Here is a 24591-nt window from a genome sequence, read left to right as displayed (position 1 = left end):
GATCCTCAGTTCTATGCCTTAATCAATGGCATAGAACTCCCACCCTCAATACAGCCACCCTGTTCCCCCCACCTGCCCCGCCCCACCTCACCTCTCTGGGTCATAAAGGTAGGTTACCGTCACTGGTGTAACTGCCCCCGTGCAAACCCCTAGTGTAGACGGGGGCTTGCTATTTTCACTGGTGCCACTACAACAATAGCTGGAACCAGGGCAGATTCCTGACAGGTGTAAATTGACACATGCCGAGGATCTGCCCCCAGGTGTAGCTAAGGCCATAGATTAGAGTAAAATAGAAGGAAGCCAGGGAGGAAAAGAAAAGGCAAAAGACATTTCCTGTGCTCCATGCCGTAAGCATGGAACTGCTTGTGGTGAGTGTTCGAATGGATGATTATGTTTCAGCCGTGGATCTTCCAGTCCCTAATGCGCCGCAAAGCCCATTTACAAACCGGAGCAAAAAGACCCTGAGAACTTGACAAGTCCCCACAGGGAATTGAATTTCCTGGACTTTCCTCTTCTCATGCTGCTTGGATGAGACACATCTCCAGGAAGCAGCATGTTCTACCATAAACTACTGTCAGTGTAAAGGCAAATGTAGCATTTTGCTGTGTCCTGGGGTTTAGCTAGGAGTCCTGACAGCTCTCCACGCAGAGCACGGGCTGGAGCCAAGGGCAGGGTGTTGTTTCCATTTGTTTCACTACAACACGGTTGGAGATTTATAGGTTTCTGTGCGTGGAGATGAACTTGATGAAAAAGCCCAGCTCTGACCATGGCCAAATTCTGAAACCGGATACGGACCCTTTCCCTGGGCTGCATCCTCAACTGGTGTAAATCAGTGCAGCTCCATTGAAGTTAATTTGCACCCGCTGAGGAGTTGGCCCTCTGGTCCTCAATGAGCCCAGAAGTTCCTTTGTTCAGCTGTGCCTCTGCAATCCTGGAATCTTCTCCTCACTGTATTTTCCACTGAATGCATCCGATGAAGTGAGCTGTAGCTCACGAAAGCTCATGCTCCAATAAATTGGTTAGTCTCTAAGGGGCCACAAGTCCTCCTTTTCTTTTTGCGAATACAGACTAACACGGCTGCTACCCTGAAACCTGGATTCTTCTTGTATCTCATCAGCCCCCTGGGGAATGTAGGGAACCAGCCTGCTCTGCAGGAAGGCGGATTGGGTCTAGGAGGTCTTTGTCCTTTATTATCCAGGTACAGTCTATGTGTGCTGCCATGGTGCAGATCTTGACCATTCGTGGGGGCCAGTTCTCCTTGGGGTTGGGACCAATATTCACTGGGATGTTATTGCCCCAAAATAGCCAGGGGTCTGGGACTGATGAGTTATTTAAAAAAAATAAAATATGGATGAGGAGGGAAATGGGAGGGGGGCAGAAATGTGTCAAACTAGTGAGAAAGATGGGGAGCAGGAATCCAGAGCAGCTACAGGACGTGGGAAATGTGCAGAAAATGTGGATTTCTTGCAGGGAGGGATGGAAAATGTTGCTCTCCAGCCTGCAACAAAGCAGCCAGTCTGGGCTCCACCTGCAGCAGCTGCTGCCTGTCCCCTCTCTACCCCCTCGCCTCCCTTGCCAGCCCTGCAGAAACGGGTGCGTAAAGGCGCCTGCAGACCCGGGAAAGAGACTCTGATCTCACCCTGCGGAAAAGGGAGACATCACAGCTGCAAGACACCCCCCTGTACTACCCACCCCACAAAACACCCCCGCTGCCTTACAACCCCGGGGGGCTGGAACAATTTGTATAATGGGGGGGGGCAGAGAGCCATTGAAGCAAACTGTAAACCCTGTATATGAGCCAGGGGGTGCAGCAGCACCCCCAGCACCCCTAGTTCCAGCACCTACACTTGCCTGCCACCGAAATCTGGAAGGCGAGGTCTTGGCTCTGTATCCCTGCTCGGGGTTGCTGCAGGCTGAACCCACTACAAAACCCACCACACCCAAGCTATGCTAAGGCTGCTCACCACAGCCTGCGGAGAGGGAGCAGCTGGTTCCATGGGGTGGGCGCATTTCTGAAGATGGGGGTGCAGGGCTCCAAGGGCGATCTGGTGCTTGCAGCCCTGCATACCGCCCCCCCCCAGCTCCACCCCCCCCGTATCATTCTCCCGTGTCCAGAATGCCAACTGCTCCCCAGCAGCACAGCTGTGTGGGCCGGGTCAGGAACCACCCCAGCCCTACACCAGGGTGCCAGGCGGGGGCCTGGAGCCATCCCTACGCTGGGGGCGCTGAGAACCATGGAGCCAAACTGCAAACCCTGCATATGAGGGAAACCACGGCACGCAGGGGGTGCAGCCCCCCAGTTCCAGCACCTAGCCAGGTCCTTCCCGGCTCCCCGGGCTCGGAGCCCGCTCACGGGGACCCGTCTTGCTCAAAGCGAGTGTCCACCCCCGCCCCACTGGACACATCGATGAATCAGGCTTCCGGCTACTCCGGCCCTGGAGAGAGGCGCTCGGGTGCGGCTTGGCTCTTGCCCCTCCCCGGTTGGACTCTGCCGTGCGTTTCGGGGGGCAGAGAGCAGGGGTCGGGAGGAAATCGCTTGCAGGGGATACGCCCCCCGCCCCGAGAGCGCCACTGTGCTCCTCCAGTCTGCCCGACTGCCCCTCGACTGCCCAGGGAGGGGGGGCGCCAGACACGAGCCCCGCGTTTGCCTCGTCCCTTGGTTGTGCTGCCCCCAGTCTTGGGGGTGAGCCACGTACTTGCTTTGGCAGCTCCCCCCCCCCTCTGGGCTCAAATGCAGGCGCTCTCAGCCCGCCCCGGGGGGGGGTCGCCCCCTGCTTTTCCGGGCACCATGCGGTGAGAGGCTGGGGGGGGGGGGTCACGCATGCTCCGGATTTCATCTGGCTGCAGATCCCTGCTGCTGGCTGCAAAGCCGCGGCCCCCTCCGCTGCCCCGCCCCGCTCTTTGTCTGCAGGCTGGGGGGGCCGGGGCGGACAGAGGGGGCGGGGCCATTACCTCATCCCCCCCCCAGCGCTCTGCACCAATCCCCCGGCGGAGCCGGGCGGACCGACCAACCACGGGAAGCCCGGGCCCGTCGCCATGGCGACGGGAGGGTATATAGCCGCCGTGCCGCCGCGCGCCCCCCGAGTTCTCTTACAGCGACCCCCTAAGAGTCGCGCGGTAAGAAAGCGGCCAGCGCCCCCGCCCGGCACCAGCATGGTAAGGGGGGGGGGGGGCGCGCGCGCGCTGGGGGGCAGCTGGGGGGCTCCAGCCCCGCTCCGCCGGGCGCGCTTTGCTGCGGCCGGGGCTCGCCTTTGCACCCCCCCCCCCGCCCGCAGAACCGAGGGGTCCCCCCCTCACGGCTGCCGCTGCAGCCCGTCCCCCCGGGGCATCTGCCGCGGGGCAGCGCTGGGTTCGGGGTGGAGGCTGGCCCGGCCGCTGCTCCCTCCAGGGAGGGGCGGGGCAGAGCAGGGAGATAAAGGGGGGCGCGGGGCTTGTACCCCGCCGGGGGCTCTAAGGGGTGAGGGTGGGGGGGGCGCGGGGCTTGTACCCCGCCGGGGGCTCTAAGGGGTGGGGGTGGGGGGGGCGCGGGGCTTGTACCCCGCCGGGGGCTCTAAGGGGTGGGGGTGGGGGGGGCGCGGGGCTTGTACCCCGCCGGGGGCTCTAAGGGGTGGGGGTGGGGGGGGCGCGGGGCTTGTACCCCGCCGGGGGCTCTAAGGGGTGGGGGTGGGGGGGGCGCGGGGCTTGTACCCCGCCGGGGGCTCTAAGGGGTGGGGGGGGCGCGGGGCTTGTACCCCGCCGGGGGCTCTAAGGGGTGGGGTGGGGGGGGCCGCTTGTACCCCGCCGGGAGGCTACCGCCTGTAAGCGGGGCGTGGGGAGCCAACCGTCCAGGATTGTCCTGGAGGTTCCGGGAATTGGAGCTGAATCTTTCCTTGCAGTTTGTGTCCCGGGATGAAACCTCCAGGGATCGTTCTAACCAAAATCGGCAACCCCGGCGGGACGGGGCGCGGCTCTGCGGGGCGCGGCTGTCCGCAGCGGGGCGCTGCCGGCTGTCGGGGGCGGGGCGCGGCTGTACCCCAGGGGCGCTCCCGGGGGTTCTGCGTGGAGCTCGCTGATGAGCCGCGTTTCAGAGGTCCCTGTCTGGAGCCAGCGGCTCTGGTCTCTGCTCAGCCCCCTCCGCAACCCTCGGGGGGCGCAGAGACGAGCGGTGCTGCGGGAGGGGGACGTGGCAAAGCGCGAGGTCCCAACTCCAGGATCCCTCCTAGGAGAGCCAGAAACTGCCTGGGGAGCATGGGCTGGACCACGCCCTTGCGCCCCAGAGAACAGCCGTGCCGGGGGCTAACTCCTCCGGGGGGGTGAGAAAAGCGGCGGGTCCCTGCAGCATGGGGCAGGGCAGCCTGGCAAAGCCCCCGCCTGTCCTCCACTCCCCCTCGGTGGTTTGTGGCCATGAATAGCTAGCACAAGGGGGCCTGAAGGAGGAGACAAAGGGGGGCGGGGCTCAGGCAGATGGGACCAGAATGACGATTCCCAGGCGAGCAGGACAAGGCTGCAGTTACCGGATGGGGCTTGGAAGATAAATGTGCTTCAGAGCCATTATATTGGCGTGCGTGTGAGCACCTGTGCACACTTGTGCGCGTGCCTATTCTTTGTTTGTCGCTTTACGTTGGTTATATTAGTGTCGTATTTGAGCTCCCTGGGCAGCATCCCCAATGCCTTGTGAAGGGAGGGGGAGCTTTGCAAATGCAAGGGCCAGGTTTTCAATATTCTATTTAAAGTGCATTAAAGGCAGAATGTAAGTAATGGGGAATTGCACCCAGCCTCTCTCCCGCACCCAGATGCTCACTCTCTTGGCATGTGAACTGAGCTTTGACTTTTGTCCCGCCCGCTTCACTGATTGACTTCATTCCCATGTGGGCATGTTCTCCGCTGAGGTCAGCAGAGGGAAATTGGCAAAACAAGCTAATGAGATCATGCTGGAAATAGCCCAGTCTGTGTTGGCCATTGCTGTCTGCACAGCCTCCAGCAGCAGGCACAGGGCAAGAGGGATGGTTAGAATTCTCTCCCAGCTCTGTCCACTGAGCCTGGTTTTCCCTGGCTGGGTGTGGAAGCTCCATTAATTATTCCCTAGGCTAGGCTCTCTTGGGGGTTAGCCATCTGTGCATGTGGGCAGAGGCTGGTACTTCTGCGGGACAGAAAAGCAATCATAGTGGTTTGGAGGCTGATCTTACCAGGTACTGAGCACCCACTGCAGACACCCCAGAGGGGGACACTGGGGACCAGACTCCTGAAAGGACTGAGCACTCACAATGGGGGCTGGCTTCTCCATGAGAACAATGGGGTGCTGCTGGGGGCTGGTAGTCTGGCCCTCCTCGTTTTGTGGGATGGGGCCCTTGTTCACAGTAATACCTATTGCCCCAATCCTGTCCCTAAATCCGTCGGTGTTTCGCCAGTTACTTCCATGGGAGCGGGAGCGGGCCCCACATAAGGAAATCCTGGCCATGGCAAGCAGACACTTCTCAAGAATTGTGGTACTGCTCAGTTGTTTCCCGTTACCACCTGCCTCTCCATGGTTCACGAGTATTTTCTTCTTTTTGCTTCCTTTCCTGCCAATGATCTGCTCTTCCTGTCCCCACAATTTGGAAAGCACATGGTGCGTTGAACATGTGGGGTTACACAAAGGGCTAGCATCTGTGTGACATGCTGCTTTTTGGTTACAGCCGAACACCGAGCCCGTTCAGAGCACGCCCAGCTCCAAGGCTGAATGGTGCCTGATTTTGCTGCTACTGTTTTATGCATCAAGGATCCAACAAGGCAAAAATGGGAGCTTCAAAGGGAGCTTCTAGAGATGCCTCAATTAATCAAAAGCCACTTAATAGCATGCAATTGCAGCCCAAGCCAATGTGTTTACATCTTCTCTTCCCGCCTCCCACCCTCTTCTCCGCAGCGTGAGTGCATCTCTATCCACGTCGGCCAGGCTGGTGTCCAGATCGGCAATGCCTGCTGGGAGCTCTACTGCCTGGAACATGGGATCCAGCCTGATGGCCAGATGCCCAGTGACAAGACCATCGGCGGAGGAGACGACTCCTTCAACACCTTCTTCAGTGAGACGGGCGCTGGCAAGCACGTCCCCAGAGCCGTCTTTGTGGACTTGGAGCCAACAGTCATAGGTGAGTGTGCGAAGCCATCATCTGACTGCTTTCTGGGCTCCCTTGTAAACTCATGTGCCTAGAGCAGACAGCCGCTGTACATGGACAGCGGGGAGACAAACTCTCTGCCTTTCCTCTCCCCAGATGAAGTGCGCACTGGAACCTACCGCCAGCTCTTCCACCCTGAGCAGCTCATCACTGGCAAGGAAGATGCTGCCAACAACTATGCCCGTGGGCACTACACCATTGGGAAAGAAATCATCGACCTGGTTCTTGACAGGATCCGCAAGCTGGTAGATCCCATCTCTCTTGAGGGTGATCTGGGGAGGTCGTGAATGGGAAGCTGTTTGAAAGTTCATAGCTGATGGTTTCTCCCCCTGCCTCCCATCCCAACTAATCGTATTGTTGATGTATTTAGTGTCATCATATTTCCAGGTGGTCCTAAGGTGAATTAAAAAGTCCTTTGAAATATAGTCACTCAGTGGTATTGAGCTAAGATTACCAGGCAGTGAATACGGACAAGTAACTTTGTAACAGATAAGTTTATTAAAGGGCTTATTTTTATCTCCATTACACTGGATTTACACTGATGGAACTCCACCAAGTCTGATGGAGTGGACCCAGATTTAATAGAACAGAATTTGGTCCTAAGGGGAAACATTTCTAGGATGGGAAGAACGTAAGTGAACTTCCTGCCTGGTATAACTGGTCGGTTCAATTATCCAATCAACTGATGAAATTACCAGACAGCAGGTTTAAAACAAAGAAAAAAGTATTTCTTCATACAATGCACAGTCAACCTGTGGAACTCCTTGCCAGAGGATGTTGTGAAGGCCAAAAGTATAACTGGTTTCAAAAAAGAAATTTAGTTCATGAAGGATAGGTTCATCAGTGGCAAGTAGCCAAGATGGTCCAGGATGCAAGCTGATGCTTGGGGTGTCCCAAAGCCTCTGACTGCCAGATGCTGGGGCTGGATGACAGATGGATGGCTCAAAATTGCCCTGTTCTGTTCATTCCCTCTGAAGCATCTGGCATTGGCCACTGTCGGAAGACAGGATACTGGGCTAGATGGACCTTTGGTCTGACCCAGGATGGCTGTTCTTATGTTCTTAAAAATAACGTCCTTTGTGTTTCCACCTTCTTCTAGGCTGACCAGTGCACCGGTCTCCAGGGCTTCCTGGTCTTCCACAGCTTTGGAGGTGGCACTGGTTCTGGGTTCACCTCCCTGCTGATGGAGCGTCTCTCCGTCGACTATGGCAAGAAGTCCAAGCTGGAGTTCTCCATCTACCCCGCTCCTCAGGTCTCCACCGCAGTGGTGGAGCCCTACAACTCCATCCTGACCACCCACACCACCCTGGAACACTCTGACTGCGCCTTCATGGTAGACAACGAGGCCATCTATGACATCTGCCGCAGGAACCTGGACATTGAGCGCCCCACCTACACCAACCTGAACCGGTTGATAGGTCAGATAGTGTCTTCCATCACTGCCTCCCTCCGATTTGATGGTGCCCTGAATGTGGATCTGACAGAGTTCCAGACCAACCTGGTGCCCTACCCCCGTATCCACTTCCCTCTGGCCACCTATGCCCCAGTCATCTCTGCTGAGAAAGCTTACCATGAGCAGCTTTCTGTAGCAGAGATCACAAACGCTTGCTTTGAGCCAGCCAACCAGATGGTGAAATGTGACCCCCGCCACGGGAAATACATGGCCTGCTGCCTCTTGTACCGTGGGGACGTGGTGCCCAAAGATGTCAATGCTGCTATTGCCACCATCAAAACCAAGCGCACTATCCAGTTTGTGGACTGGTGCCCAACTGGCTTCAAGGTTGGTATCAACTACCAGCCCCCCACTGTGGTTCCTGGCGGTGACCTGGCCAAGGTGCAGCGGGCCGTATGCATGCTCAGCAACACCACAGCCATAGCTGAGGCCTGGGCTCGTCTGGACCACAAGTTTGACCTGATGTACGCCAAGCGTGCCTTTGTTCACTGGTACGTAGGGGAGGGGATGGAGGAAGGCGAATTCTCGGAGGCTCGGGAGGACATGGCTGCCCTAGAGAAGGATTACGAAGAGGTTGGTGTGGATTCTGTTGAAGGGGAGGGTGAAGAGGAAGGGGAGGAATATTAAAGTAAAATGTCACAACGGTGCTGCTCTTACAGGGAGCTTAAACTATTCTAAACATTCAAAATGTTTGGTCCGATCAGTTAATTTGTATGTAGCAGTGTCTGCCCAAATGTGTGTGTTTGCTGTCTGGTAACTGATCTGTGCTTAATCATGGAAGTTTTTGGTACAGACCCAAACCGTCCACTTCTCTTGTGGGTTTGTGAATAAAAAAGCATTCCCTGTCTTAGAGGATCTGTGTCTTTTGTATGTACTCAACACACTCCTGAAATCCATTCTCATTTAAACCTCCACACCACTGTGTAGTTGCACACAATAGACACACTTTGAGGGTCTTTTAGAAGACCGCAAAACTGCCCTCTGCAAAATTTAAAACTGCAGACTTCAGTTGTCAAAAATAACACTTTTAAAAACAAAACCAATGTGAATTTTGAAACAGCGTATTGTTTTTTACAATGACTGAGGCCCACACTTTTAGGGGAGATCCAGCCGCGATGGTTTTAAGCCATGACTGCGCTTCCTTGAGCTTGAACTCTATAAATTAGTGCAGCCCTGAGTCGGCACCAACTTGTGCCAGCTGCCAGTGACCCCAAGGAGCTCTTGTGGCCGCCTAGCTGCAGGGAAGCCCAGGCCATGCCCTCCCCCCACATGTTCTGTAAGCAGAGAAGTTTAAAAAAAATAAATCAACTAGGTCTGGACACTGGCCTCCTGTTTTCACTCCAGAGCAGTGAAATGACATTTCAGCTGGGTCCATTTGGGGAAGAGAGAGGGGTTCAACCCATCCTGTCACTGATCCAGCATCTGAAATAACTAAAACCAGATCAGTGCCTCTTCTTTCAGGATGTCTGAGGGCTTTTCTTCACCCCTCAACCAGAAGCTTGTAACGAATCTGACTGTTGCTAAAGCTACATCGTGTTACGCAGGCAACAGTGACCTCTTAACCCGGAACACCCATTGAAAGCACAGTGTCTGGTCAACTTTGCCCTGAAATCTAAACCTAATGGAAATGCTTCATTAATTTCTTTTTAAAATACCCATTGAAACTATTTTCCTTGACTAATAAATACTCCTCTGCAGCATCTGTAATCAAAACACAGCAGCTTTGTGCTAGGGTATGAGAACATGGGAATGTAATGGGGTAGAAGCAAATTGAAATGGTTCCCATTAGCCAAATAGAGGTGGTTGGAAAGAGCAAATTAAATCTTTCTTTCCAATGTTTTGCTTTAGTCCTCTAAGTTGTGGCTTGTACCATCCACAGGAGACTTTTTAAAATATACAATTCTGACCATGACAGTGTCACTTAACAAATGCAGGTGCTTGCAGTCATTGAAAATAGGCACCTACAATCTGCTTGTAATTGTGTTGCTATTGGCTCTCACAATTAAGAGACCCTTCCCTTTCTTATTCATGCTAACTGAACCCTGATGTAAAGGAGATGGAGGATTTGTCTTCAAGAATAAAGAAAACACAGGGGATCTTTGAAAAGGGTTGGTGGCTAGTGTCTGTCCGAAATGTTTTTTCTGCAAACAGTGGAGACCTCTATGAACCGTTCGCCCTGGCATGGAGCATTTAGCTGCAACTGAAAGCTGTGACCTGGGGACATGCACTGGTGAATTACGGGGGAAGACTGGATTGAAGGGAGATGATGAAATCCTGGCCCCATTAGCAAAACCCCAATGACTTCAAGGGGACCAGGGTATCCCCCAGAGCCCTAATGCATCATCCACTACTGAAAGTGTGGCCCCAGGCTTGTGCCCATTGAAGTCACTTAAAGTTTCACTCTTGGTTTCAGGGGGAAGTTACTAATTTCAGTCTTAATACTGTAGCCTTTCCTTACTCTCTGTGCCTCTGCCTGCAGAAATAGGCACCGTACCATGCACCTGCCTCTGAAGTTTGGCTCATAAAACATTCACTGGCCATCAATATTTCAGACTAGATACATATAGGATAATGCCTGGACTGCAGTGAGATGAAAGTGAACTGATGGGTTTTGGTAACAGACTAGGAGAGAAGTGACTGGAGCTTCCAAGATTAAAACAGTTCCTAGTTTCACTTCTTTGTTTCATTTCCATAACACGTAAGTTTAGAATTTTTTAAAAATTCCCTTGTTTTTGCAAAACCGTCCTGGTCTTCAGTGCCCTCTATGTCAAAGGGGAAAGACAATTTGTCAGTAGCAGCAGCATTGTGATATTCCCTTCCTTTCACACCTTTCTGTCAAACAAGACCAACCCTCCCCAGCATTGTTGGTTCCTAGAACCCTGCCTCCTGCAAAACAAACAACATTTAAAGGGAAGGATGCAGGCTACAGCAAGCTGAGTTTGGAACCTACTTTCAGTTTGATTTCAGAGGAGCAGCTGTGTCAGTTAGAGCCACTCATACACAAAACCCCTTTTTGGTTGGAAAGATTGAAAAGGAGGTTGCCAAGTGGCACAAAGCCCCACCTTTGCCATTCAATGTTCGCTCCGGAATGGAATAAATAATGGGAGTCAGACAAGGTGAAATCTGAGAGGCAAGAGAGAGTAGAAGGGGCTGGGCATGCCTCTAAGACAAACTCATCTTTACAAGGATAACGGGATCAGGGAAACAGTCCTGAACGCAATGAGTACAATGGTCTGTGTGTTCCCAGCCTGAGAAGAATTCATTCTATTCCGGCATGCAGCTTTGAATATGGCATTTTGTAACGTCCTGCTGTCATCTGTGTAGGGAAGCCAACGGCAGCTTATACGTGAGTTCCCAAATCCCAACGTGTTTTAATAGCTATTATCAGAAGAACTTTGCTGGGTAGAGCCTGGGCATTTTGTTTAGGTATTAAAAGCCCCAAAGCTCTTCTGAATGTTTAATCAGTAGATGAATTGCAACTGGAGGACAATCAGTAATGGGCTTTCTCCGGTATCCTTGTCCAAACAAGATGGCTACTCAGAGATGCCAAATGCAATTAAACACAAAGCACTACATTCTTTCCTGGAGTAATTTGTCAGGAGTCTAAAGCTACTGATTCATGCATGCACAGGAACTGTGCTTCAGGGAGCCACTGTTCAGATGCACCCATGCTGTCCTCCAGTGGCTGGGCACAGAGACAAATGAACACAATCCATGTAAGCCTTTCTGGAGGGCAGTTGCGGCAAGCCCTTTCTTACCCATCAGGACTGAGTGCCTGTTCATTCTTGCAAACATCTAATCTTTTACAGGGCTGCATTAACTGGCTACAAGAACCCCCTAACAATTTCTTAAAAGCCAGTGTTCATTTCAACTGCCCTCTCTGCTGAAGTTTCCCAAAGGTGATCAGTTTACGCTTGAAGTATGAGATTATTATTCCCTTGTTTTATCAGTGTTGTTGGTCAGACAATTATCCAGGCCTTTATAAAATCTATCCATTGATTTGACTGGACTTCCTGTGGCAGTGAGTTCCACACGATAACAATATGGTGTACAAATAAGTATTTTTTTAATCTATAGACCTTTTCCTCCTGTACCATAGGACAACAAAAGGGACTGAAACATTTTTACTATACCCCATGTAGTTTGCTTTTGCTTGCAAGTAAAAACTGCTTTGGAATGTGTAATACTTTTGTGTGAACGGTGCTTTCCTAAGTCTTGTCTACATGGGCAAAAAATGGAATCTGTAACACTCAGACCAGGGGTAGTGATGTTAGAGGCTGCAGTGGGGTTTAGAGCATGGTTAGATGATGGCACGGTGATCAAAATGCATAGATTTACCTGAGCCCTGTCTACAGCTCTCACTTCCACCGGCAGCACTGCAGCAGTGAGGGGGGCGGGGAGTAGGAAATGTCTCCAGCTTTGCCAGTGCAGAAGTCTCTAAGGTGCCACAAGTCCTCCTTTTCTTTTTGCGAATACAGACTAACACGGCTGTTCCTCTGAAACCTGTGTGAAAACAGACGTTTCTTTGCAGCCTGTGGTGAGAGAGCAGTGAGCTTATTCATAAACTGCTCCGAAAAACAACAGGAAATAGGATTATTTAGAATGAGCCGTGTAAGAGATTAGATCAAACACATTTCAGTCTGGAGGTGGGACAAGAGGGGAAATGGAGCCAAAGTTTTGGCCTAGTGAAAAATGGACCATTTTTGTTTTATAAGCCTCTGAAAGGTCTTCAGATATTCTTGGCCTGCCCCTTTTGTTATTCATTGTACAAAATACAGATAAAATAAGAACACATCTAGCTGGAGCCATTTGCAGATCCCGCAAGGGAAGGGAAGAATGTTGGCATGCTATCAAACCGCCAGCCAAATGCATTCACATGATCCTGGGTCTGTCTGTTTTTCCCTTAACATTCTCACGGTTGCCTGCCGTCAAATCACTTCTACCAGTAGTACCAACAGTGGGAAATTTGAGGAAAAAAGCATCGTGCAGACAAGGCCTGAGTGCTAAGATATGGGACAACAGAAAAAGCCCTGCAAACTCTGAATAAAAGGGGAAGGAGGTGTGGGTTTCCTTTCTCTTGTCCAATTTGCAAACCTTGAGAAGGTAGCATGAGAGGTAGCAAACAGGGCTTCCACCTAAGCACACCTCTCGATAGCTACAAAGACAGCCTGCCCCGTTTGAAATCTGAGCATGGCACATCTGCAATAAGTCGCCTGCTGGGACGGCACCGAGCAAGTTCTCATATCTGTTAATAACCTTGAGACAAAGCTCCACATCTTATAACAAATACTAAGTCATGGCCACAGAGGCATCCTGCTTGTCTCCAGGCGCTGGGGAGCAGGGAATGCTTTGCATAGCTCAACAGTGTCTCCTCTGGCTGACTGAGGGGTGGCATTGGCAAGTTTCTGTGAAGACCCACATCAGAGGAGATGTACCGCAGCTGGGGCAGTATGCGGCCTCAAGGGCAAGGGATTCAAATGGGGACAACACAGAGCAAGCCCCCAGTCCAAGTTCAAGAGTTAAAGCTGGCAGGCTGAGATGAATGCTCTGCAACAAGCCCCTTCTCCCTGGGTTTCAGGCTGTCTTTGAGGGCCTCCTGGGAAAAGGCAGTTGTGCCAGGAAAGCAGCAACCGGTAGCCCTTGCCCTCCCAGAGTGTTTTCTAGGTGAGTGTGGCCCTGCTAAACACGTCGAGCAGGGTGCTTTTTGCATCTGTCGGGCCCATCTGCGGGACAGAGCAAGGCCCGTCGGCTGCTGTTTGGTTCCCTTGTGTGTGTGCTTTGAGGAGGAGACCTTTCCAGGTGGGGGAGACAGGCAGCGGGCTCTGGCCCACCAGCAACCTGCCTTTTAAAAAGCTGCAAGGCAAAGCCGCCTGCACTGCAACCATCGTCCAGTGCCCAGGCCTGCCCTGCCAGGTCCCTCCCCTTAAAACCTTACGTGGGTTATAAGATTTTGGCACTGCAGATACCTGTCAAGTTTGCAACACGCCACACGCCAAAGGCTCACAAGAGGGCACAGGGGCTCTCACTGCCATTATCACTCCGCACACTGAAGTGCAAATAAATATCGCTGTGGAGCTGCTCTAGCTAGACTGGCCCATCCCCAGCAATCCCCCAATGCTTCTGCCCTGCCTTCAGTGACAGCAAAGTCAGCTCAAACCCAGGCTCCGTCACCTGCCAGTCACACCTCCCAGCTGCAGGCAGGTCCCAGAGAAGCCCAGGTTTGGGAATAAAGAAACTAGACCCTGTAGCCCCTTTTTAAACCAGGTTATTATTATTAGTGCCTATGGACTCCCCCCTCCCCTGTTGAGGGGTCTACAGAGGGTGAGAGTCCTACGCCCTCTCCTTGCCCCTTGGCCTCTGGGCAGACTGGGTGCCGTGCAAGGGGGGAGAGATGGGTCCCCCGCTCCTGCTGCCTGCACTTTGCCTAAGGAAATGGGAATCCAGGCAACGCTGCTAGGCCAGGCTGCTGCTGCTGCTGTCGGGCTAGGCCTTGCACAGAGGTGAACAACAAACCCACCACGCTGGGGCCCAGCTCCCCAGAAGAGAAGGGGGAAGGGAGCTAGACTCCTCTGGGTGCAACCGAGAAGGCGGAGGCTAGAGGGGAGCTCAGCACAGGGGGTCAGACACAGGGACAGCAGGGGGAACGAGAGACAGGAGGATGAAAGGATACAGTAAGTACTGAGGGGTCCAGTGTTTGCAGGAAGATGTTTGCAGGCGGTGTCCCTGGCTGGAGGGGTGTGCTGCTTCCCAGTGTGCCCCTGCCAAGGGGCGGAGGTTACAGGGTGATGGGGGGGTCAGTGCCGCAGTGGGTGTCCAGGGGGCAGTGGGTGCTGCTGTGGCGTGTGCCCGGACTGGCAGGGAGGGCGTTTGGAGAAGCACTGGTTCCCCTTTCTCTCTCCCCTGGGCCTGCTTCCCCTCTGGCTCGGAGTGTCAATCCGGAGTGCTTCCCCCAGGAGTAACCCGCCTGTGAGCCCAGACCCCGCTCAGCCCCCTGCTCCCCTCTGGGGTTTCTTTGCTCCCCCGCCCTGCCCATGGGAGCCAGCCTGAGCTATTCCTGCCCCTGCTGCCGCATTTTTCCTCTGCAGCCTGGAGCCGCAGTCCCAGTCAGGCGGCCTGGCCCGGCTCCCCCGCCCTGCACACAGCTCTGCAGCTTGCTCCATTATTGATGGCATCCGGGAAGCCAGACCCGGCTGCCCGTCCTCTTCTTCAGCCAGCCTCATCCTCCGCCCACGGGGATGCAGTTTTACTGGTTTGATTTTAAAGCCGAGGACAAAGGCTGGCTCTGCTGCCATGCAGGCCGCACAAAGCCCCTCCTAATGCAGCAGCTGCAATTCGCGATCTGGGCGCTTGACAGACGCTTGCAAAGTTGCATTTTTCTCTGGTGGCGCCGCATCTAAGCTGGCACCTGCGGGGAAGGGGCGAGGGGCTGGGGCTGGAGCTTCAGCTGTGGCTCAGCCTGAAACTATCCCAGTTATTTGGAAGCCAAATGCGCAGAGAAGCCCCTGGCAGCTGCCAGACATTTGTCTTCGCCACCCACGGGGGGCCAGCAGTGCCCGCCTGGCTCGTGGGGGATCTAGTTAAAACCCCAGCCCGCTCTGGCCTGGACTGAAAGGGCCCTTTGTTTCAAACGCTGGTTTCCCACGTGTGGCCCCGGGGGTCTGTGGAGGGGTCTGTGACCCGCCCTCATGAGCCTAGAAGAGCGGTTCCCCCCCCCCCGGGGCTGACAAAGGGGGCCGCAGCGCAGGTTGCGGGGGGCTGCAGAGGAGCCAGGCTGAGCAGCCTGGTTTATGCAGCCGCCAGCGCCGGGCGCGTACAGCGCCGTGCACATGCACCCGCCCACCCACGCCCTGGCCCCTGACCGGCCCCACCTGTCCCCCTGGCACGGGGGTGGGGTGTCTGCCTTTGGGGCCCGCTCTGCAATCCGGGGGGCACGGGGGTACCCCAGCTCTGGCTGCTGGGGGGGGTGTCGCGGGGTGGGGGGGCGCTGGCTCCCGGGGGCAGCCCCGCCCCGACGCCCCGCTGCGGGGAGCCCCCGGCTCTGCGCTGAGCAGCGGGGGGGGGACTCGATTTGGGGGGGGGCGCCCCTAAACCCAGATCTTCTGGTGGGGGAGGGGCCGCCTGGGGGGGTCAGTTGAGGGGGACCCCCAACGCCCACCTAAACACGGGGTCGTGTCCCCCCCAGCAGCCCCCGCATTGTGAGCTCACAGACGGACGGGCCCGCCAGCCAATGGCGGCCGGGCTCGGGTCTGACGCGGGCGGCCGGGCCCCGCCCCCCCGGGGACGGGGGTAGAAAAGCAGCCGCCGGCGCCCGCCCGCCTCACTCGGTTACTTCCAGCGACTCTTCGCTTGTCGGGAGAAGTAACGTCCCCGCCCGCCCGCTGCCTGCGCCCGCCCGCCCCGCAGCATGGTGAGCTGGGGGTGAAAGCGGTGGGCTATGGGGGGGGGGGAATCTGGCGAGGTGCGGGAGGGGCCCGGATTGCGGCAGGGGCAGCACATGGGGGCTGCGGGTTGGCGCCAACCCCTGAGGGGAGGGCGCGCGCCGGCCGGCTCCCCTTGGCCCCTCCCCGCCGGCCGTTATCTTTCCCGCGCGCGGGCAAGGGCTCGGGCGCGTGGCGGCGGCCGGCTGCGCGCGCACCCCGTCGCTGCAGATGGGAGGGGAGGGAGGGAAGTGGGAAAAGGCCACGTGTTGAGTCTTGTCTGCACGGGCGTGGCGCCCCGCCGCTGCAGCCGGGTCCTTGCGCAACGTGTTGTGTAATCCCCCCCGCCCCCCCCGCAGTGCTGCCCGCCCCCCCCGCAGTGCTGCCGGCCCCCCCCCCCCAAACTCCCCAGCCTGGGAATGCTTCACTGCCCCTGTGCACACTCCTTATTGCAGACCCCCCCCAATGCTGCCAGCCCCCCCCATCCCTGCAAACTCCCCAGCCTGGGAATGCTGCACCGCCCCTCTGCACACTCCTCATTGCAGACCCCCCCCAATGCTGCCAGCCCCCCCCCATCCCTGCAAACTCCCCAGCCTGGGAATGCTTCACTGCCCCTGTGCACACTCCTTATTGCAGACCCCCCCCCAATGCTGCCAGCCCCCCCCCCCATCCCTGCAAACTCCCCAGCCTGGGAATGCTTCACTGCCCCTGTGCACACTCCTCATTGCAGACCCCCCCCATCCCTGCAAACTCCCCAGCCTGGGAATGCTGCACTGCCCCTCTGCACACTCCTCATTGCAGACCCCCCCAATGCTACCAGCCCCCCCCCCCATCCCTGCAAACTCCCCAGCCTGGGAATGCTGCACCGCCCCTCTGCACACTCCTCATTGCAGACCCCCCCCAATGCTGCCAGCCCCCCCCCCATCCCTGCAAACTCCCCAGCCTGGGAATGCTGCACCGCCCCTCTGCACACTCCTCATTGCAGGCCCCCCCCCAATGCTGCCAGCCCCCCCCCATCCCTGCAAACTCCCCAGCCTGGGAATGCTTCACTGCCCCTGTGCACACTCCTTATTGCAGACCCCCCCCTGCAGTCCTGCCAGCCCCCCCCATCCCTGCAAACTCCCCAGCCTGGGAATGCTTCACCGCCCCTGTGCACACTCCTTATTGCAGAAACCCCCCCCTCCAGTGCTGCCCTAATTCCCCCACAGACCCCCCCACTGCAGCTCCCTCTGCATCCAGCCCTGCGCGGCCCCTTGGAGGGGGAGGGCACCGAAACCCCTCCATGCTGGGTAATGCTAAGGTTGGTGTCGAGGAAAAAACCCCTCCCCTGGCTGGAAAGGACCAAGTGTGGTGCTGAGGGGTGGGGCTACTGGGGAACAGGGTGGCTCTTCCTTGTTGCGTTTCTTGCTCAAATAAATCCCTCCTCCTGCAGCCATTTGAAATGAAATGGCCACTGGTCCATTACGTAAGCCCTGCATTTGTGTGTGTGTGTGTGGGGGGGGGGGGTTACTGGATGCTGCAAAAGCTTGTAATTCCCTTGTCTTAGATTTGCTAAACCCCAAAGGGGGCAGTTGCAGCTGACACGAGTGCCATCTGTCCCTGCTGATTCCTTGCAGAGGCAGAGAGAAATGTGTTGGAGCAGGTGGTGTGTTCAGCAAGGGTGGGGTGTGTGCCTTAGGAACGTAAGTGGATTGTAAAAGGGAAAGATGTAAGCTAAATCTAGATCTAGGCCTAGGATAATCCTAGGAGTCGGCCACTGGTGGCAGATGTTCCTGCAGAGAGTAAATCTGGGTGTAGGGAGAGAGACAATTTGCTTTCTGCTTTGCAGATGTGGAAGTTGACTGCATCAGTTCCATTTTTTGGGAGTGGGGAGATGGTCAGCTGATAGCTTGCAAGTGGTGTGATTGCTGGTAAATCACTCGGAGGCTGGCTGCAGACACTGCAGTTGCTGCTTCATGCTGAATAGTTCATTCATTTAAAAAAAATTTTTTTTTTTACTAGACCACATGGTGGAAAATTCAATTGCATATTGCCTCCTTTTTCTCTGACTAAAGACTGTTCTTCCTGTTGAGAAATGTGATCATGGCAGGAGTTGAAGCTTTCTTCATTTAGCTAAATAAAGAAATTCCCTCCCTAAGTCCATGGAGGGGCAGGTGCAGGGTGGGAAAGGGGGCACATCCAGACCAGAATCTGAATGCAAAATGGTAATGCAATCCCAATGTGTGTCATAAGAAATCTGTTCTAAGGTGCAGGAAATCTGGCCAGAGGTTAGTTCACTAACTACAGATACAAAACTTACTCCTTCATGAACCCAGACATTCAGAGGCCATGCTGTGACTCAAAAGATCTCACTGAAGCACTGACCACATGCTACTGGAGATTGGGACCAAAGGCCCTGATACTGTGATCTATAGACATTGAAGGTGAATTAAAAAGTACTATTCCTGGCTTGTTACTGGGGAAAACAAGGCACTGAGCTTGCAACTGGGGGAGCTGATTCCCTCACTCCCAGTGCCGGGTCTGTCCATTGGACCACATCACCCTGTTCCCTTATGTCACATAGATGGATGACGCCCTTTTAATACGGCGAGAGGAGGTCCTTGTTCCAAAGGGCATGGTCTAACCCGGAGCAACGAGGTACTTGGGAGTAATGGTTCAGGGACGCTGTAGACACTGATTATAATGAAGTCATGGCACTAACTGGTTCCCTCTTTCTCCCCGCAGCGTGAGTGTATCTCTATCCACGTCGGCCAGGCTGGTGTCCAGATCGGCAATGCCTGCTGGGAGCTCTACTGCCTGGAACATGGGATCCAGCCTGATGGCCAGATGCCCAGTGACAAGACCATCGGCGGAGGAGACGACTCCTTCAACACCTTCTTCAGTGAGACGGGTGCTGGCAAGCACGTCCCCAGAGCCGTCTTTGTGGACTTGGAGCCAACAGTCATAGGTGAGTGTGCGAAGCCATCATCTGACTGCTTTCTGGGCTCCCTTGTAAACTCATGTGCCTAGAGCAGACAGCCGCTGTGCATGGACAGCGGGGAGACAAACTCTCTGCCTTTCCTCTCCCCAGATGAAGTGCGCACTGGAACCTACCGCCAGCTCTTCCACCCTGAGCAGCTCATCACTGGCAAGGAAGATGCTGCCAACAACTATGCCCGTGGGCACTACACCATTGGGAAAGAAATCATCGACCTGGTTCTCGACAGGATCCGCAAGCTGGTAAATACCACTCATCTGAGGGGTTTTGTTCAGTGTGTGTGTTGGTGTGTGGCGGGGAAGGGAGAAACCTTCAATCTGTAGGACCCCTCCCTCTGGTTACACCTGAGGGAGCAGCTGCCATACCAGAAGAGTCTAGAGACCCGCACTTGTCACCCAGCAGCTTGGTGGTTCGTTCTTGGAGGGTTCGAGATCTGTACTAGTGTGAGCTGGGCGTGGCTCTGAAGGAGTGTTTACCTTTGGTGTAGATCTCTGCAACTTCTAGCACAGGGATGTCTAATGTCAGGGCCACTTGATATATCTGTGACTGAAGTGACTTGTGATCTGTAGAATAAGCTTTCATTACAATGGTTCCAATGTTCCAATCCTCATGGCTGTAAAGTTGACCTTTCACATATGGGACTGTAAACCAATGCAAGGCACTGTCTGCCTGTGTCTGCAGACTGGCTGGAATGGCAGCTCTGAGAGGTGAGAACTCCTCTTCTCCTCCTTCCTTCTCCCCAACACAGATGCTTGTACCAACCTCTCACTGGGTGGTCGCTCAAACTTAACAGTAACATCTTGCCAGTCAACCACTCACATTCCTGAGCACTTCGTCTGATAGGCTAGGATGTGGCATGGCTGGGAGCTGGTGCAGGCGAGGAGAGGTAATTTAGGCAGGGAAACAAAGGATGGGGAAATCAGCATGCCTAACTGGAGCACATCCTCCCCACGGATGTTCAGAGTGCAGTGAATACTGAGAAAGTAACTAGAACCCTAATTACTGCATACCAGAAACGTGCTACCTTGGTCTCTGCAAATCTTGCACTGACACAACTCCTTTACCTATACAACTGGAATTTGGCCCCCTCAAAAGGGGTCTGCCTGCTGGCCTTGCACCTGTATGTCTAATGGGAGGGAGAACTGGTGACTCTGGGTGATGCTTGCATTGAGAGATTCATCCCCCTTCCTAGGGTATCTGATCTGCTTGAGTGACTTTGGCTCTTTTGTAAAGAGGAAGGAGCTGGGCGACACAACTAAACTACTCTGTGGCCCTCCTAAGACTGCTGCCCTAGAAAGGGTTTTGAACAACGTGAGGCTGAGGGAGTCTCCTGCATCCCAGCTACTGCAGCCTGTGGAGTTAGATGTGTGCAGTAGCTACACTTCGTTCTCTTCCTCCTTTCTAGAGAACTGAATTTGCTGGCTGACCTCCAGCAGCTGGGCAGTGATCATTGCTAAGGCAAACCTTCCACTGTATGTAAAAGGAGGCATCTCATGGGATCAGGAGGAGGAGCCATGTCTTAGGATGAGTTTTCTATGGGGTGGGAATTTCCACCTGGCAGATGCCACCAAAGAGGAGCAATATGGCCTCTGATACTGCAAATCTGTTCAGACCCCCTACAGCCCAGAGGCATAGTGGTATCCCTGGCAGTGTCTCATGCTACAGCTCCATCTAGGGAGGAATGCTTGACAGTTCAGTAAGTGTGATGGATCAGTATTAGGTGGATCTCTAATCAAAGCCAGTCTGTCTGGGGCTTTCTGCCCCTGGCACAAAAGGAACAGAGGTATAATGCATTTAACTGACTGGGGACTAACTAGAGCCTGTCCTGTAGCCAAGATTTAAACTATGCTGGGGGTGAGGAAAATACTTTGTCTCCAACCTCAAGCCCTACATTCAGGTATCTCATCTTCAACAAACACTTAAATTTGGAAGAAAATTGTCAGCAGTGTGGGATGGAAGACTGTGTTCTTCTCCCATTCTAGATAGTACAAGTTGTGCTGAAAATACAGGCTAACTCCTCTTGCTTTTCTTTCCCCTTTCTTCTAGGCCGACCAGTGCACCGGTCTCCAGGGCTTCCTGGTCTTCCACAGCTTTGGAGGTGGCACTGGTTCTGGGTTCACCTCCCTGCTGATGGAGCGTCTCTCCGTCGACTATGGCAAGAAGTCCAAGCTGGAGTTCTCCATCTACCCTGCTCCTCAGGTCTCCACCGCAGTGGTGGAGCCCTACAACTCCATCCTGACCACCCACACCACCCTGGAGCACTCTGACTGCGCCTTCATGGTAGACAATGAGGCCATCTATGACATCTGCCGCAGGAACCTGGACATTGAGCGCCCCACCTACACCAACCTGAACCGTCTTATTAGCCAGATCGTGTCCTCCATCACCGCCTCCCTCCGATTCGATGGTGCCCTGAATGTAGATCTGACAGAGTTCCAGACCAACTTGGTGCCCTACCCCCGTATCCACTTCCCTCTGGCCACCTATGCCCCAGTCATCTCTGCTGAGAAAGCTTACCATGAGCAGCTTTCTGTAGCAGAGATCACAAACGCTTGCTTTGAGCCAGCCAACCAGATGGTGAAATGTGACCCCCGCCACGGGAAATACATGGCCTGCTGCCTCTTGTACCGTGGGGACGTGGTGCCCAAAGATGTCAATGCTGCTATTGCCACCATCAAAACCAAGCGCAGCATCCAGTTTGTGGACTGGTGCCCAACTGGCTTCAAGGTTGGTATCAACTACCAGCCCCCCACTGTGGTTCCTGGCGGTGACCTGGCCAAGGTGCAGCGGGCCGTATGCATGCTCAGCAACACCACAGCCATAGCTGAGGCCTGGGCTCGTCTGGACCACAAGTTTGACCTGATGTACGCCAAGCGTGCCTTTGTTCACTGGTACGTAGGGGAGGGGATGGAGGAAGGCGAATTCTCGGAGGCTCGGGAGGACATGGCTGCCCTAGAGAAGGATTACGAAGAGGTTGGTGTGGATTCTGTTGAAGGGGAGGGTGAAGAGGAAGGGGAGGAATAGATTAACCCTCTTAAATCCCTGCAGCATGTTCTGTGTCCACAAAACTTCATCTTAAAACACTTAGCTTACTTGTTAACTAGGGAAGCGATGGATGGTACCACAATGGTATGAAGGAGCCTTTAAGGAGTCCAGCAATCTGACTAGTTCCCACTGTTTCAAAATCTGATCATGTCAGTTTTCCATTTGTCTTTGTAAACATATCATGTTTGTGAAATAAAGGCTTTAAAAAAAAAAGATTGCTCTGTGTGTCTAATACAACTAGAGTGTATGTCCCAGAGTGCTTGCGGAGTCCCAACTGTAGGCCCACAGAGCAGCCGTTTCAAGCTGCAGTGAACAGCTTCCCTAAGACCTCTGTCCTTAAATGTTGGCTTCCACTGAAGACTAAACACAAGCCCTGGGGGCGGGCATGTGCCTCCTGCCCCTCGTTCCACTGAGAGCCACCCTGTGAATGAGAATCTCTGCTCTCCCTTGCTTTAAGCTGACCTGCCAAGCTCTCCCTCGAGCCGCTTAAAACAGGCATGGATGGTAAAGCATTTGGCTGGCTGCTTTTCTGCTGGGCAGGTTCTGTGCCTGGCAAGCTAAAAACATGAACTCAAGACCCCACATTGTGAACAAGGGCCTTCACTTACTCCTTTGTGGCATAAAAGGGACCAGCTGGAATGTTCATAATTGAAAGCTAGGCTTTACCATGCAACCATTCCACCTGCTGGATCATGGTGTATGCAGAAGAGGTCCAGTCTGGCCCGGTGAATGTGCTTCTGGCTCACCAGCCCTTCCGAGTGGCACCGCTTGTTACAGGTTTCAGAGCCGTGTATTGAACACTAGGATTTAAGATGCTCTGAAGGCCGGCTCCATGCATTGGACACTTGCCATAGTCCAGCAGAACCAAGCTCCAGCAGCAATTTGAATAAAGCCGTTTGTGACATGGCAGCCGGGCCTCTCACCATAGTCCCAGGAGCCGAACAATCGTGTAAAGACTTAATTTGTACCTCGGGTGGGAGGTAGATCAGCTTTCTTGGCACAAGCTCCAAGCATCCTTTGCTCCATAGCATCTCCCAAGTGAGGCGTGGGAATTCCTGTCCTGCCAAGGGATTATGCAGTAGCTCTTTCTGCCGAGCTGGAATCGCTGTCTAAGTTGGTGCGTAACAGAGTATCTGATAGGCAATGGGGCTCTTTTAACAAGCGATGTATCGCTTCTATTCCTTGCTGCTGCAGCACCTCCTTCCCGCCCTGGTCATCTGAATTGCCTGCCTTCTGTGACTCAGCTCCCCCGCTTGCTGCAGCTCCGAATGCCCTCGGTTCATGTAGACGCTAGTGAAAGTCCTAGGGCTGTCTGCATTAGGGGACCCTGCACCAACATAGTTCTGTTACTGCATCTACTAGGGAAGTTTATATTGAACTGTGATCTGCTCTGGTAACAGAGCTGAGCAAGCACCATCTTCTACTACCTAAGCCCCAATACAGTTATGCCGGTGGAAAGGCCCCCAATGTGGATAGACTCCAAGGACTTGCTGTTGTCCATCTTAAGTAATCGCTCTCCTTACAGGGTGTATAGTAACACCCATTGTTTCATGTTCTCTATGTGTATACAAATCTCCCCACTGTATTTTCCACTGCATGCATCCGATGAAGTGAGCTGTAGCTCACGAAAGCTTATGCTCAAATAAATTGGTTAGTCTCTAAGGTGCCACAAGTACTCCTTTTCTTTTTGTTGTCCATGGTCACCTCTGGCTCCATCCAGCCATATCACTATTTCTTTTAAATGAAAAACACAACTGAGGATGTTAACCATCCCCGAAATGCTGGGGTAGGCCCTAGGTCCCAAGCATAAAATGGAAAGGAGGAGGTTAGGGAGTCATTTATTTTTTTTCTCCCCACTATTTCAAAATATTAAAAATATATATAAAAATTAAATGTACTATCTTTCCTGTAAGGGGAATGGCCATTTTAAGAAAATATACCCTAGGAGTGAACTAGGGCATGTAAATATATTTTAAAACATGGTTGTAATATGCAAAATCCTATACAATGTTTTATAATCTATAAAGCAGCTGAGAGCATCCAGCAATGCTCATATTGGGTGCTGGAGACAATAGGCTTTCCTCTGCCTGGCTATACAGCTAATGGTTGTTCAGGGTTAGCATGTGGTCTAACAGGTTCGGACACTCTCACTCCTACCAGGTATCATCTCCCAGGGAAATTCAGCGAGCACTGTTAGCATGGGATTGCTTGTAGAAGTAGGATCATGTGTACGCTACCTGAGACCGTTAATCTGCTTCAGCCGGAACACGGTGGCTGTTACATCATGGTGTATAATGTTCCTGGGAAAAGTGCTTCTCTTCTGAAGTGAGGGAGCGGGAAGGAAGCAGGTGTGTCTTTGGAGCATGAGAAGCAACTTGTAGAAGGTGGGGTAGCAGGAACACATGCAGAGGGATTTGAGAAGCTTGAAAGTAAAGATGAGGGTGGGGAGAGCAAACAGGTACTGGGATTTGGAGTGGAGAGAAAGCTGGAGTAAGAGGAGATGCACAGAACTGGCCAGTTTGCATGTGAAAATGTTTTCAGTTTCTTACTTAGAAGGTGAGACCTCTG

General features: G+C 53.8%; 2 protein-coding genes across 3 annotated transcripts; both read left to right on the top strand.

Moving 5' to 3' along the window:
• The first annotated feature begins 3004 nt into the window (after positions 1 to 3004).
• LOC140900765 (tubulin alpha-1A chain-like) lies at positions 3005 to 8431 on the top strand. Its single transcript, XM_073318540.1, has 4 exons — positions 3005 to 3156; positions 5882 to 6104; positions 6228 to 6376; positions 7231 to 8431. The coding sequence occupies exons 1-4, from the start codon at positions 3037 to 3039 to the stop codon at positions 8209 to 8211; spliced, it is 1473 nt and encodes a 490-aa protein (XP_073174641.1). The 5' UTR covers positions 3005 to 3036; the 3' UTR covers positions 8212 to 8431.
• A 7453-nt stretch (positions 8432 to 15884) lies between these two features.
• On the top strand, positions 15885 to 23689 carry LOC140900751 (tubulin alpha-1B chain). 2 transcript variants are annotated; one of them, XM_073318513.1, is made up of 5 exons: positions 15896 to 15991; positions 18565 to 18638; positions 18726 to 18948; positions 19072 to 19220; positions 21025 to 23689. In XM_073318513.1, exons 3-5 carry the CDS (start codon positions 18828 to 18830, stop codon positions 22000 to 22002), a joined length of 1248 nt encoding a protein of 415 aa, XP_073174614.1. In that variant the 5' UTR covers positions 15896 to 15991; positions 18565 to 18638; positions 18726 to 18827; the 3' UTR covers positions 22003 to 23689. The 2 variants fall into 2 exon arrangements, with proteins under 2 accessions (XP_073174613.1, XP_073174614.1); XM_073318512.1 differs by lacking the exon at positions 18565 to 18638 and having other exon boundaries at positions 15885 to 15991.
• The last annotated feature ends 902 nt before the right edge of the window (positions 23690 to 24591 follow it).

Source organism: Lepidochelys kempii, chromosome 20 (assembly GCF_965140265.1).
Source record: "Lepidochelys kempii isolate rLepKem1 chromosome 20, rLepKem1.hap2, whole genome shotgun sequence".
Lineage (NCBI taxonomy): Eukaryota > Metazoa > Chordata > Testudines > Cheloniidae > Lepidochelys > Lepidochelys kempii.
Note: the sequence above shows the minus strand (reverse complement) of the source record. Positions and strands in the feature narration are given on the sequence as shown.

Excerpts from the sequence above, each read along its gene's own strand:
- LOC140900751 (XM_073318512.1), top strand. Across the intron at positions 18,949-19,071 it reads CTTGGAGCCAACAGTCATAG|ATGAAGTGCGCACTGGAACC; the intron begins GTGAGTGTGCGA and ends TCCTCTCCCCAG. Across the intron at positions 19,221-21,024 it reads TCGACAGGATCCGCAAGCTG|GCCGACCAGTGCACCGGTCT; the intron begins GTAAATACCACT and ends CCTTTCTTCTAG.
- LOC140900765 (XM_073318540.1), top strand. The coding sequence starts at position 3,037 with ATGGCGACGGGAGGGTATATAGCCGCCGTGCCGCCGCGCGCCCCCCGA. Across the intron at positions 3,157-5,881 it reads CCCCGCCCGGCACCAGCATG|CGTGAGTGCATCTCTATCCA; the intron begins GTAAGGGGGGGG and ends TCTTCTCCGCAG. Across the intron at positions 6,105-6,227 it reads CTTGGAGCCAACAGTCATAG|ATGAAGTGCGCACTGGAACC; the intron begins GTGAGTGTGCGA and ends TCCTCTCCCCAG.